Source organism: Lissotriton helveticus, chromosome 10 (genome assembly GCF_964261635.1).
Source record: "Lissotriton helveticus chromosome 10, aLisHel1.1, whole genome shotgun sequence".
NCBI classification, from domain to species: domain Eukaryota; kingdom Metazoa; phylum Chordata; class Amphibia; order Caudata; family Salamandridae; genus Lissotriton; species Lissotriton helveticus.
In genome coordinates this window covers 972,071,161-972,086,201 of record NC_136071.1, presented here as the reverse complement: position 1 = coordinate 972,086,201, position 15,041 = coordinate 972,071,161, and the positions used below count along the sequence as shown (strand labels likewise).

The 15,041-nt window shown below is 42.8% G+C and overlaps 1 protein-coding gene across 2 annotated transcripts in view; it reads right to left on the bottom strand.

The window, feature by feature from the left end:
• AKAP9 (A-kinase anchoring protein 9) overlaps window positions 1–15,041 on the bottom strand; it is a 647,464-nt gene that overhangs the window by 235,280 nt on the left and 397,143 nt on the right. For both annotated transcript variants that reach the window (XM_078663639.1, XM_078663638.1), the window contains one exon: window positions 5,430–5,582. In XM_078663639.1, coding sequence (XP_078519765.1) covers window positions 5,430–5,582 — 153 coding nt within the window. The remainder of the gene's footprint in view (window positions 1–5,429; window positions 5,583–15,041) is intronic.

Genomic DNA, 15,041 nt, shown 5'->3' with positions numbered 1-15,041 from the left:
TGAGTAAATCTCGGCAGTGTATTCCTTAATTGACTATTAAGGCATGGTATGTCTAATCGAGACCAGGCCCTCGACTTGATCTGAGGCCCACTCTTCGCTCTAGCCAGACGCTTACAAGTCCGGAATGAAAAAGATACTGCATAAAGATCTGACCACAGTAATGGCATAGAAGGACCAGCCTCCATCGATTTTATATATGCAAAAAATAGATTTAGAAGATGTCCTGCTTTATGCGCAGATAGAGTTTATTAGCTCTAGGCTCAGTACTCTGAAGTCCTCAATCAAGGTCTGGCCGGAAAAGCATGAACTGTCCTTTTAATGGACATTCGAATGCCCTAATAATCTGAAGATCTGTGGGGCAAGAAGGTGAAGAAGTAACGTGCACCAATTTCCGCCATAACCCGATGGGAGTTCAATTAAAGCATGCAATAATGTCAAGTTATAAGTAAGTTCCAATGAGGAAGCTATTGCTTCACATGCCGGTATTGGTACTTCATAAGTGATGCATTTGTATCTGTTTTTGAACACAATGGCTACCCCACTTCCCGGCTTGCCACTTCTGTCCCTCCTCACCATAGAATAATTTGCCAGCAATAACATCAGGAATCAAAGCCTCATGTAACCATGTCTCCGTTAGGAACATGGCATCAGGCACATGATCCACCATAAACTCATGGAGATGTTGCTGGTGAATTTGTAACAAATGAACATTAATACAAAAGAAGTAAAACATTCTTTCTAACCTACCTGAAACGGTGGTCGCCTCACTTCTGGTGCCATCTGAAGGGCTACTTTGCCCATAGCATCAAGCAAGTGATTATTGTATGCATTAAGGAAGAAGTTACAGGATTTACATATTTGCTGACTTTTTACTGGGTCCAGGGACGCAAGACACACAGGGCACAGTGCTCTTAGCTGGTGAACAGAGAATACTTTTACATCCAGCCCAAAACGGGCAGGGCTCCTAGCCTCCATCGGTCACGGACAGGCACAGACGGGCTTGCCTTAGGCGCACCCGCTGCACACGCCTGTGCCATGCCTAAATAGGGGCGTGTACCTTGAACAGAATGCAACGGCTCGCTAACCGAGCACAGCACACGTCTCTACAATGGCTGCTAAAAAGTGTCATAAGGGGGCACTTGCTCCAAAAATGACCACAAAACACTAAGACCATACACTGGAAAGTTAAAAAGAGTTAAAGCTTTTAGTTTGATAATTCACATTATACCGTAGCAGTGCTCGAAAAACACCCTACCTGAAACTGCCCATACGCGCCTGTGCCATGCCTAAACAGGGGTGTGTACCTTGAACTGAAAGCAACTGACCTGCTAATCGTGCACAGCACACATCTCTACAATGGCTGTCAGAAAGTGTCATGAGCAGAGCACTTAACTCATGTGACCACGCTTCAAAAATGCAGTTTTGTTAAAACAAAATCTCAAATTCCCCCGAAACACAAAACATTAAACCCATACGCCTTAAAATACGCTAGGTTAAACGGTGAAATTCTGAATTCCAATTGCAATGTGTAACATTAGACTAAGACTGGTGGGCTGGCATTATCTATTGCTGTGAAAGATACATTTACAAATGTTATAAAATAGTCTTAAAGAGGACGTTACATATATTACACTTCATACCATGAAAGAGAACTATCAATGGAGTATTATTTATTGGTTTGAGTATGCATTTTTTATTAATTATACTGTGCTTTTAGATGTTATTACTGGTTGGTATCAATACTGTGAGGTCATAAGCATTGGATTTGATGTGGGTGTTATGGTTAGCAGTTTCAACCACAATTTTCAAATTTTTTGTTTTAATTTGAAATTTGAAAATGTTTTGTCAGTGAGTTTCTAAGATTCTTTTTTAACCTAAGGTTAGGTGTTTTAACCAAAGAGAACCATGTCTTAAATGTAACCTTTCTTTTTTCAGTGAATTCTTTAGCTATATTTTGATCCTATACCACATCTAACAATGCGGCCAGCCTTTTTTTATTTATGTATTCAATAGAGTTTGTGGACCCTCCTGTAGAGTTTGTGAACCTGCAACGATCTTCAGGGCCAGAGGTCCCAAAGCCAAGGAAAGCTTCATGGGACTGTATAGCACATTTCATGGTTCCTCAGTCAGATTTGCAGTCCTTGGTGGATGCTAACCCAGTTCAGATGTCGGCAAACCCCATGGCAAAATAGTGTTTTATATATTTTACATTTTCTTTTACTCCTTTTCTTGCTGCTGGCAGCCAAGATAAGTGCATTATGTATTCCCTTGTTCCATATGGTATATTAAGGTTGTATTTCTGTAGTTTGTGATTAGTACACATTGTTTATTGACTGGTTTTAGTACCTTGTTCTCCGTTGTGCGCTCGACACAGCCATTGTTCTCTGAATGCGTGCTGTGCTCTTTCCCTCTTTTATATGCAGCATTAATTTCGCCAATGGAGCTTTCCCTCAGCTTCTCTCTTCAGCTGAGCGGGTTTCCTTCACCGCTTCAATGCACGCCGTAAGAATAAAGGGAGAGGCTTTTAGGCCCACCTCCCCTCATTGCTGTTGCTGTCTTCCTCGGCATGTACACGCCCTGAGGGAGTGTCTTGGGTGTTTCTCTCTGCCCCTGTGTTTCTTTGGCAATTTTAACCCTTTTCTGCCTGAAGTTAGTTAAAATTGAGTATTTACTATGGAATGAGGCAGCTTTTCATTGATGAATGAGGAAAATGATGAAGGGGAAACATTTAAAAACAAAGAAAATGACTTTAATTTCTCAGTTGAACAGGCCCTTGTGGCCTCTATAGACATGATGGCAAAAAATATTGAAAAATCTTTAATGACTATGATGTCAAAACATCTTGTGTCCCATTCTGCGGAGAAAAGCAGACAATGCAAAATGCTGTCTTTACCTGTGAAAAAGAAATCTATCCCCATTCCTGAAACTGCACTTTTTGAGCAGTGATGTTCCTTCACACCAGAATGAGGACGTCGTTCCTCCCAGGTCTCTTACAAAGTAGGGAAATTCCTAAAGCTATTCCAAGTGCAAAAGTAAACAAAAAAATGTTCAGCTGCTCCCCCTCTGAAGAAATCCAAACGTAATCCTTCAAATAACTGATTCTTTCCAAGCTAAGACAGTCCTGGATGTGGAGGGCACCCCCATGTCCGATCCAACCCTCATTCACCATCCTAATTCAACTGAATGGTTTCCAGCCACCCACATTGGGGACTACACATCCCACAGGCTTCGTATTGCATCTGGGAAAACAGACTAGGGCTAAGTTAAAATCAGAATGCCCTAGGCCTGCTCTTCCCTCCAATATTACTGCCACGCCATTGATTAATCAATCTGTACTTACTTTCTTTTCAACATTTGGTAAGTACTAACGCAAGGGAGTCAATGAGGCATGGTTGATTTCCCACAACAAGTTACTGGACTTGGTGGGTCCTTTGACTCATATTTTTGACATAGCTGAGGCTCTCAGATTAGACAATTTCGACATTGATCCTCTTGATTTATCTATGTGGGTTCAGAGGGCCTCTGGTTGCTCAGTAATGATAACTCTATATAGCTCACAAACGGAGGAAAGGTCTCAAAGCAGATGGTCTTCTGTTTGGGGACTCCTTTATCACAGACCTAAGCCATTATGTTATCATGCTTTCTTCTAACGATAAGGGTCAACCATCTCTGAGAAAAGTATTTTTGCAGCATGTTTTTGCACAGGACGGTAGAGGCTGGAGCCTCTTACCGGCTGTTCCTACTGCAACTAGGGAACCAGAGGCTCTTTCAACTCATCTTACGGCTATCAACACTTCAAACCGCAGTTCTACCACCAAGAGGTTATCATGGTCGTGGACAAAGAAAATTCAGAGCCAAAAATCAACAAGGTGAGTCTGTCTTCTGACCCTCCTCCTGTAGGAGGTCGTCTTCAGTATTTTCTCTCAAAATGGCACCAAATAATCGCAGATCCTTTGGTGCTAAATACAATACAAGGTTATCTAATAAGAGTTTTACACAACGCCTTTTCAAAACTTTTTCCCTCCTCCTCCAAAGCGCTCTTCAGACATGCCCAACCTCATCTCCCTAGAGATTCAGGTGCTATTACACAAACAGGCAATTCAGATCTCCAACCCAGATCCTTCGGGGTTTTTCAATTCCCTGTTTTGAGTCCAAAAGAAAAACAAAAAGATGAGACTGGTCATCAATCTCAAATTCTTCAACCAGTTTGTAGTTTACCGTCACTTCAAGATGGAAACTATCATTAACTTCAGAGACTCTCTGTTGTAGCATGATTGGATGGCAAGGTTAGATTTACAAGACGCTTATCTACAACCCCTGTTCATCTTTGTCATAGGAAATGTTTTCAATTTCAATGGCAGGGACAAACTTACTATTTTTCTTCCATTCCCTTAGGTCTTTCTTTGGCACCGTGGTGCTTTACAAAAGTAATAAAACCAGTGTTTGCGTACCACAGGTCTCTAGGGATCAGACTGATAATATACCTGGACGATATACTGCTAATGAGTTAAAATATTCAGATTCTTCATTCCAATCTTCAACTCACTTGTTCTCTGCTATCAGAGTTGGGCTTCGTGGTAAACAGAGAAAAATCCATCATGATTCCCACTCAACAGATAGTGTTTCTAGGTTTCTTGTGAACTCTTCGAGTGCTACTCTTCACCTTCCTGAACAAAAAGCAAAAGCTATCAAAAGAGACATTCTTCTAATGCTTCACAGTTATCAAATTTCCCTCAGTTCATTGGTGAGGCTGGTAGACCAGTCCTCTTCCATTCAGGCCATCTTTCTGATTCCACTTCGTTACAGAGTCCTTCAGCATCTCAAGATTCATCACCCGCGAAATGGCCTTGCTTATTCAGATTCTACCAGCATCGATACAGAGTGCCGTCTTGAACTTCAATGGTGGACCAAGCATTTAGAAGCCTGGAACGGCAGAACTACCTTCGCGTGAGCCTCCGATCTTGTGTAAGAATCAAGTAGGAAGGGCTGGGGTCCAATATTGACTTGAGGTGCATGGTCTCTCGTGGAGTCCAAATTGCACATCAGCTGTTTAGAGATGCAATCCAAAGTCTGGCAAAAGACAGGATACAGTGTTCCATTCTTCTCCGCTGTACTTTATGTCAATCATTTAGTTTTTTGTGTGTATCCTAGAAGAAAGACTTGCAAAATATTTAAATGGAAAATGTCACTTTATATCCACTCCTTTTTATTTGGTCACTATTAATAGGACTATATGAAAATTGCCATGCTGAACCAAAAATGGATCAAGTCGTTAACTGGAATGTTTCATCAGACAGAGCAAAAGTTATTTAGAAAACAAAAACACCTTGTCTGTGGAACGTCGACCTAATCATAATGACATATGTTATATAAACAGACACAATCCGCTCCTTTTATTTTTTAACAATGTCACTTTTACTAGATCTTACCATCAACTCTTCTTCCAATTTTTCTGTCTTTTCTCTGAAACTATTGAGTTCTTCCTTGACAGCTGCTGCCTCTACTTTTAATTTCTCCATCTCAAACTGTAACTGAGTAGCTGATGAACTTGGCTCAGTTCCTTGCATTACTTTTGCTGATCCCTAGAAGTGATCACAAAATGTAAATTAACCAGGGACAAAACAAAGGGCAAGACCACCTGCTCTAGTTCGTAGGTGAATGCCTCAGCAACACCAGTATGGTAAACTCCACATAATAGTTGACATAGGCTCTGATTGCTTACTGGCACTTCTGTATGACAGTAAACAGCAGAACTGTTCTTAAATCAATTTTAAAATACACTGAAAATCTCATTTGTGTTTTATGAAATAATTATCTGAAGTATTGTGTTTTTTTAAGATTGATATCAGACGTGTTGAGCAAGTAATAACACAACCAGTTTGAAGACAAATCTGAACAAGAATGCTCTTGCGATACCACTAGGGCCAATGCACAAAAATCACCTAACTCCTAGCAGATACAGATGTACTCCTACAATCTGCTGGTCTTTGCAATTGACAAGTCGAACTGGAAAATCTCTGAGATGTGCTTTCTGGAAATGTTATATTTTTGCATATTTGCAGTTGTGTTACACTGAATCCTTTGCCTGGAAATAAAGTAGGTTTCATCACACCCTACACTTTAGTGTTTGCAGTTTCTCATTCAAGGGGAAGGGGAATTAATACAATTGGTGGATTCATTTTAAATCCTCTTTGTATTAGACAAGATGCCATTTGCAATTCTGAAATTGTAACAAAGACTGGTCTCTCAAATTTGTAAATTGAAATGACAGTCGAATGAAGGCGCTTTCGGCATGCAACAAAATGAGTTACTGACCTGCCACTTTGGTTCTCCAGCACTGGTATCTTTCATAGAATTACATTCTTTTGTTAATCATGTTAGAACCCTTGGTAAACAACATTAGCAATACAGACTCAATAATAAAGAAAAAGGTGAAACAATACAAATCAAGCCACATCTTTAAATGAGTTGAGCTTCAGTCGATCAGACAAGAACCCCGCAGCCCTTCCATTGACAGATGCTTCCAACTGCATATTTTCCCACTTGTGATAGTGTAGAAAACAGAGAGAGACGCCTCATGAAGGGGGAAGGCCACAATGACTCTACAAAAAATACAAATGCAGGAGAAACAGAGTTACAGATAACTTGTTTTCTTCTCCAGTGCTGGATCGTTCATACCAGAATCAAGATTAGCAATGCATTACTAAAAATGAGTGAGATGTGAATAGTTCGGGAGCACTGCTCATTCTGTTTGGGATTCCACAGTGATCGAGTAATGTTTTGAAAATGCAAGTGTTGTGGTCCTCAACACTGCTTTAGAAATGTTTTTGAGACTTTCGGGAGGCAAGATGGCGGCTGCGTGAGTCTTGCGGGTAGCTGTCTCCCGACTACAGCCCCGTAATTGACAAGGAGACTAAGATGACTGTCTAAAAAACTGAAAATTGAAGATATCGGACATCGGATATTGGAACATTCGTGAAAACATCACCTACCTGGCTACAGCCAGATGTGGATACAACTTTCCCCAGCGGCGCTGACCCTCGCAACTCAAGCGCTGAGAGCTTGGAGAGCAGCAGCGGCAGCCGCAGTCAGACGCGTGGAGCGGCGGGGTTCCGGCGATACTTTGTTGCTGATTCAGAGGACTCCTCAAGCTCCGGTGAGATAACCTGTATCTCTGCAGGAATGCCTCAGAAAGGAAAACTGGCGGTGAAAGACACGGACGGGACTGGGGCCAAGCAGGCGTCCTTGACGGCATCCTCGACTCGGCCTGCCGGGGAAAGTAGAGCCCTGGAATCCAGCACCGATGCTCGGCACACTGGTCTGATCAAAGAAGGCCCTCAGGGGGGGGAGAACAGCGCCGAGTGGAGCCGGCGAGCAGAAGGGGGAGAAGGGAGCCCGAGGCAAGGGCCCAACTGTGCCAGGGATGTTTGCCGGCAAAGGAGCCAATATCGTCTCTTCTTCATCAGCGCAGGCAAATACAGGACTAAATCAAAATAAAGATAAAATTGCTGTCAACACAAATGGTAAATCGCTTAAGGATAATGGGAAAATAAAAGCAAGTAGTGGATAAAGGGGTGCAAGGTAATGGGCTGATTACCCCTGTAAGCATGGTGTCTAGTGCTGAGGAGAATAATGGCCTTGCTAATGATTTGGCAAACATTTTCACTATCGCTCCCCCTATTACAATCAGTGGGTCAAAAAATCAAATCACCGAGTAACCTCCCGCGGAGGACAGGGAGCAAATTGCAGGGCAGTTAGGGGGAACAGATAACAGGCCTCCACACAGCCCGGTAAAGGGATTATTGGACATGTCCTTTCAGGTGCAAACGGAAGGAGCTGCTGCAGGAACCCCAGAGGTGGATAATTTCTATTCAATGACGGATGAATCTGAGGCCTCAGAGGACAGCTAGAAAAACAGCCCTGACGAGTTTTCATCAGACAGCGGAAGTCCTGTTTTAAAGCCTGATCCTCAGAAGCGCATACCCTTTAGCAGAAAAAAGACAAATTTAAGAGACTTGGGGAAAAATCATGGTTTTACTTCCGACTGTAGCCAGTCAAACCAGCTGATATGGGACTATTCTGCCTCACATCTAGAAGGTGCGCTAGAGCCAGAACCCACACCTGGACAGGGTATCACAAATGGTGTTGATAACGGTGCAGGTGCCCAAGGATGCCCACCCTCTATGGAACTGATCTATGCAACTCTAAAACAAATACAGATGGAAGCACGACAGGAACATAAGAGGGCCTACGCAGCTACTAGGAAACTCCAGGGCGCTGTTCCGAGATCAACGAGCGGAGCACTGCGCTGGAGGAGCGCATAGTTCATCTGGAGGCAAGTGTGGAGAACTCTGACAAACAATCCACCTCTAATGAAGCCAGAATGACCGACGTCCTGTGGAAGCTGGAGGACTTTGAAAATAGACAACGGCGAAACAATCTACGGCTATTAGGAATTGCGGAGAAAGAGGAAGGCGACGACATCCGAGGCTTTGTTCTGAAACTTTTCCGGGAGGCCTTCCCAGAGCTGTCTCACTGGAACTGGGACGCAGAAGTGCAAATGGTGCATAGGTTCCCCTTAACCCCTTCGATGCTCATGACGAGCTCAGCTCGTCATGCAGTACACTGGTCGTGTGCTCATGACGAGCTGAGCTCGTCATGAACAATGGGAATAAATCAGAAGTAGCACAGAGGGGGAATTGCTGCAGCACTGATGGTGTTAATGCTTAAGAAAAGGCCAGGCCAGGAAGATAAACCCAGAGCCATATTAATATTTTTCGGCAATTTTCTTTTACGTCAAGCTATTTTTGAGAAGGCCAGGCCCGATGCAAAAAGAACTGCTGCCGGACATTCCTTTTTCGTTCGCCCTGACTTTTGTCACTCTACGGTAGAGAGGAGATGGAGACTTCGCTCTTTGATCTCTCCCTTCCAGCCACAGGGGTGCAAAGTTTTTTTGAGGAATCCGGCCAGGCTTAAAGTTATTTGTAAAGGCATGACTAGAGTGTTCACTTCGGACGGAAATCTTAGCACAGGAGTACCTGAATGAGCTTAAGAAGAGGTAAACTAGGAAATGAGGGTTAACTTTGAAGATAGGCAGTATCACTTAATGGATTTGTGTGAGGTCAGGGCCGGGAGCGGCTAGGGGCGCAACCACATGCAGGAGGCATCACAAGGTTCTCCTGACCTTTTTTGCCATTTTGAAGGGAGGGGGAGGGATGGGTTGGGGATGGAGGGGGCCGGGACCATGGGAGAAGCAGTATGTTACAGTAGACAGGCATGTACAATGTTGTATTTGGTTGGATCGCGTTTTTCTGATATTACTTTATTTTGTAAATGGGGGGGGGGGGGAATTAGAATTGCCTCGGTTAATATTTGTGGCTTAAATGACCCCCAAAAAAGGAGGCAGGTTAGTGTTGATGTGCAAGCTTTAAGGGCTGATGTCCTATGCCTCCAGGAAACTCACATCGAGGGGAGCAGGAAAAGACTTCTGGAATTGTCTGGGTATTATATTGTAGCAAACACATCACAAGAAACCCGCACAAAGGGGGTGGCTATCTTGGCATGGAATGGGACAAGGAACTTCCTCAGCTTCCCTCGATGTGAGGCTGACAGCTTGGGCAGATGGGTGATCATACAAGGGTGTATAGAAAATAAAATATTTACCCTATGCTCAGTATACGGTTCAGTGCTGGATGACCCAGCTCCGCTAGATTGGCTTAGAACTGAATTAGTAGGCTGGACTTTACCTCTGATTGTTTGCGGAGACTTAAATATTAATCTGAATTGCCAAGTCGCCTCCAGGAAAATCCCCAATCAGGGCAGAAAGCCCAAAGTGTTTAAATCATTATCCCAGCTGCAGGCACTCCATGAGTTAGAAGATGTATGGGCCTTGAATAGGGGGGCAGATATAGGATACACATATTTCTCCGCTCCTCATAAGGTTTATGCTAGGTTGGATTATTTTCTAGTCTCACAAGAATTAGCCTCAAAAAGCACTATTGACCTATTCCCAAAGGTTATGTCAGATCACAACCCCTTGGTGATCGAGCTAGATATCGAGCTTCCTCTCAGGCAGACACAGTGGTCTTTTAACAGGGCATATCTAAGCGATACAGAATATATCCGTCCGATGGGCGAGTGGATCCCCAGGTTTATGAAGACAATTATGGAAGTACTAACCTAAGCAATGTGTGGGACACACTGAAAGCAGGGGTAAGGGGAGAATCGAAAAGGTTTGGGTGGGAATCACAGAGGGAAGAGAAAAGCCTGTTGCAAGCATTATATCAAGATCTAGGAGCAGCAGAGGCTCAGCTGATAGAGGCGCTCTCTGCTGGAACAGACTCCGAGGCTACGCAGATAAAAGTTACCGTTGCTAGATCTGCAATCACACAAATCTCAGCGAAAAAGGCAGCTGGTAAATATATGCCATGGAAAACACGGGCTTACGAGAGCAGTGAAAGAATAGGGCATTTATTAGCGACACGCACTAGTGAGAAAACAGTGCACGCCAGGATAACAGAGATCAGGGATCCGGGGGTGGGGTTGGTGACCAAGACAAAGGCAATTATCACCGCTTTTCAGAAATTCTACCAAAATCTGTATGCCGAAGATACTCGGGGCGGGAGTCAGGAAATTCAGGACTATTTATCAGGGGTGGCCCTGGGTCAGCTCTCGCCGGAAGAAAGAAACCGCCTAGATAAGCCAATCACCTGGGAAGAATTGTCAACAGCAATAGATCAGTCCCCAACAGGCAAAGCCACAGGCCCAGACTTAATTCCAGGGGAATTTTATAAAAAAATTTAAAACACACATTATGGGATTGATGTTGGAAGTCCTCCAAAGGGCACAACGGGACCAGATCACGACAGATTTGTGGAAAGGGGCGAATATCATAGTATTCCCTTTAAAAAGTCAAGCCTATTGCGGAACTAGGATCCTACAGGCCAATAACCCTGCTGAATAGTGATTTAAAGATATACTCTAAAATTCTGGCAAATAGGTTCTCAGCAGTCATAGGACAACTAGTCTCTCCGTTCCAGCATGGATTTGTACCAGGCAGGGGGACTACAGATCACATAAGAAGGATAATCACTCTGTTTGATCTTGCTAGAGTGTCAGGGGGCCCTATCGCGGCCATATTTCTGGACACAGAGAAGGCCTTCGATAGGGTCTCCTGGCCCTTTCTGTGGGCCACCATGAAAAAAACAGGGACTGGGCAGAAACTATATTAATGCAATAGGCTGCATGTATCAAAATCCTGAGGCTAGGATTAACGTGATGGGCGCCTCATCGGATCCAATTAAAATCACACGCGGCTCTCGTCAAGGGTGTCCTTGCTCTCCACTATTATTTGCATTATATATAGACCCTTTTATTAGGACAATAGCGTAGAACAACGACATCCGGGCAGCTCAAACCTTTGGGGGACAATCAAAGATCTTAGCATACGCAGACGATCTTGCTATGACAACAACTAATCCTGCGGATGCAGTAAGGGAGGTGGCAAAAGAGGCCAACAAATTTGGGGAAGTCTAAGGTTACTATTTGAACAGGGAGAAAATCATGATTGTTAAAAACTCCCGGGCAGACCTGGTTGATAGCAGGGTCACAGAGAAGGCTAGTTATTTAGGGATTGAAATCACAGCCAATGTGGACGACATAGTGCAATGCAACCTGGCACCCTTGTTACTCAAGAGCAAATCCGACTTCAACAGAATGAACAACCTACACCTGACATTACTGGGAAGGTGTAATGTTATCAAGATGCTGTTTCTGCCCAGAATTTTATATTTTTTTTAGATCCATCCCACTGTAAGTAAATAAAACCTGGCTCTCTGCCTTCAACCAAGCCATTTCTAAGTTGTTATGGGCTGGGAAGCACCCACGGAGAGCTTTGAAGTATATGACTCTTCCCAAGGACCGGGGTGGGTGGTCTGTCCCAGATATTCAGATTTTTTATTGGGCTGCAAATCTTCAACAGATGTCCGAGCTGTTGGGTAAAGGATACTCTAACGCCCAAGAGGGATCTTACCCCTCCATATACAAATTATTGCTTGGGGACGAGGCCCAAGGGTGCTTGATGCGGCACATTGATTTTGCCTACTTTAAAAGAGTAAAGTTCAAGGTTTTGTTGGGTGCTTTTAAAATATGGACATCAATCAGGAAAAAACTGAAATTTAATTGGATACATAGGTATGCGCCTTTGCAAAACAACCATCTTTTTTTCACGATGGCTATATGGAATTTGAGGGAGAAAGGGATAAGACATATCGGGGATCTAATAAGGGATAACACAATTCTGTCATTTGCTTTAATTAAAGAAAAATTTGGTGTGGGAAACAATTACTTTTTTAAATATTTACAAATCAGAGACTTCCTCTTTAAAAAGATGATTCGGGGCCCTATTGGAGGCAGCCCTGGGTACTCAAGTGGCATCAATTTCCAAGCTGTACACACTGCTTAGCGACACAATGGATGATGATCTCGTTAAGCATATGGACCGGTGGCAAGATAAGGTCCAAGCTGTCCCGGGGGGCTGCGAGGACTCTTTAATGTTAAGTTCTACTGCAGCCATCTCAGCTAATATACAGGTTCAATGCTATAAGACGTGGCTAAACCTGTATATTACTCCGGCACTGATTTTTAAGTGGGGAGGTACTACAGGTATTTATTGCTCTCGCTGTGGAGAGCTTCCGCCGATAGTGTACATAAATTTGCTACATGCCCCTGCTTAACGAGTCTGATCGGAAAAATGGGCTATTACGTTAAACACATTTTGGATTGTGATATAGAATTGTCACCACAAGTTATCCTGTTGGGTGTAAGCAACCAGGCTCTGACAACACCCAAGAAGACACTGCTTTTTATCATGATGGCAGTGTTCAGGCTCACTTTAGCGACAGTTTGGCTTGATAAAGAGCCCCCTTCAGTTCACTGCTGGCTGGGAAAATTGTTAGCTACATATCGCTGGGAGAAAGAGATATATAAACGCAGAGGCTTAAGAGCTAGGAAAAAAGGGGCCGATATTTGGGCAGCAATTAGCTTATGGATTAACGAATCTTTGTTTTAAGCTTGGGGTCTGGATGAGCGGTCCAATGGGGTAGGAAGTATCGGTAAGTATCGGTAAGAATTAGAATCGGCTAGACTAAAGGTATTAGTTACAGGACAAGTCTGGTTATAATTCATTTTGAAATGTGGTCTCCTTTGGTTCCGGGAAGTGGGCGGGTTGGGGGGGGGGGAAGAAAAAGAAAAGTGGATATATATATTTTGAGTTTGATTGTATGGTGTGTACTTGTTCTCAAACTTTGTTTATTTTGTATTGATTTATTTGAAATGGCTGAACAAATAAAAAATAAAAATAAAATAATAATAAAAAAAGAAATGTTTTTGAGAGATATTCCAACAAAAAGAAACACTTTGACTGTCATACTCCATGTTAAATGAGTTCCATCAGCACTAATGAGTGACCTATCCTTGGATTTGTGAACCAGTGGAAAACATGAAACAATATGTGTGGGACAGTCTATTTTGTTATTGGATTGCCCCTATTCAAAGATCCACATTTTATAAAAATGTCATCAGTATGAGGATCTTTTTTCTTTTGCAAGTAAAATGTAAGATATCTTTTAATGTAGGGTGAACGAAAAGCGCTCTCAAATTATTTTGTAGGATTTGTAAAATAAAAAAATAATGGCGAAAACATATATTGATGAAAATGAAATGACTTAGGCACTTTCAGAATGAACTTGGGGTTTGCTGCCAGATAAACACTGGACCTCATTTAGAGTTTCACAGATGTGTTACTTTGACACAAACGTGACAAATATCCTGTCCGCCTTATTACAAATGCAATGTATGCTATGCCACTAGTAATAAAGGCAGACAGGATATTCACATGTGTGACGAAGTACTCTTCACAAACTCTAAAGGTTTAACAGGAATTGAAAAGAATACATTTTCAGAGGGTTTAGATTTTCCTTCTTTGCTCATGGTACAAACCACTTTCACTTTAGGGCATACATTTTCATTGTGGATGGTGCTCTAGAAGGCGTGAGTCAGTCTTTGCACTCTTCAGGTAAATGCAGATAACTAAACTCCAAGTCGTCATGAGCAAGATCTTCAATCAAAAGGACTGAAGTGTCTTATTTTTGCACTGCTCCTGGATAATATTAGGGGATCTAGCTTGAACTCTACTGAAGTCTAGAGGGACATGTTCCACAATTCTGTGAACCAATGCTGTCACTGCCAGGCTGGTGCCACTCGAATCACTTTGCATCTCTCTACTGATTTTTGCAGAAATCACATTGAGTTAGAGGGATTGGAAGAAATGCGTAGATACATTTTATGACCCATGTTAATGCAAACACTTTGCCTACAGAGCCAGGGTAGGACCACCTGGTCATAGGGGGGATTGTAATTTCTGATCTGTTACAAACATTTCCCAATAAGCTTTCCCCAACCTTTAAAATGTCAAAATAGCATTGGGGAAATAGAAGAACCCATGATCACATGGGCCCTAAACAAAACATTTACAATTCAGACTCTTGTTTTCCCTTTTCATAAAGGAGACACAGGTTGCCTCCGTTTGTTTACTCTGTCCAACGATGGAAAGACTAATCCATCCTTTGCACATATTCTAGCTCCAAGAATTAGAGTGCCCCTGGTGGGGATTAAAGCTGACTTACTTGCATTGATTGCTAGACCCAGATTTGTCAGTGTCCACAAGGGTCATCAGCACTCTTCTGGACTGCATCTGAGTTAGCACTCAGGTTTAGCAGTCTTACAGATATTGGTACATCATTCAACCATTCTTTTGAACACATGCAGTTACCGAAGCCACACAAAAGGTAAAAACTCACAGGCCATAGGATCATGCCTTGAACTGGAAATGGTAATCTGTCACCTTGATAAGAAGAAACTTCCTGTGCTGTGCATATTTTGAGATGCTGAAATATGCATCTTCTAGATTTAATGAAGTGAAGAAATCCTCTTTCATGATCAAAGGTATGACATTCTGAAGTGTAATCATCCAAAGCCCTAAC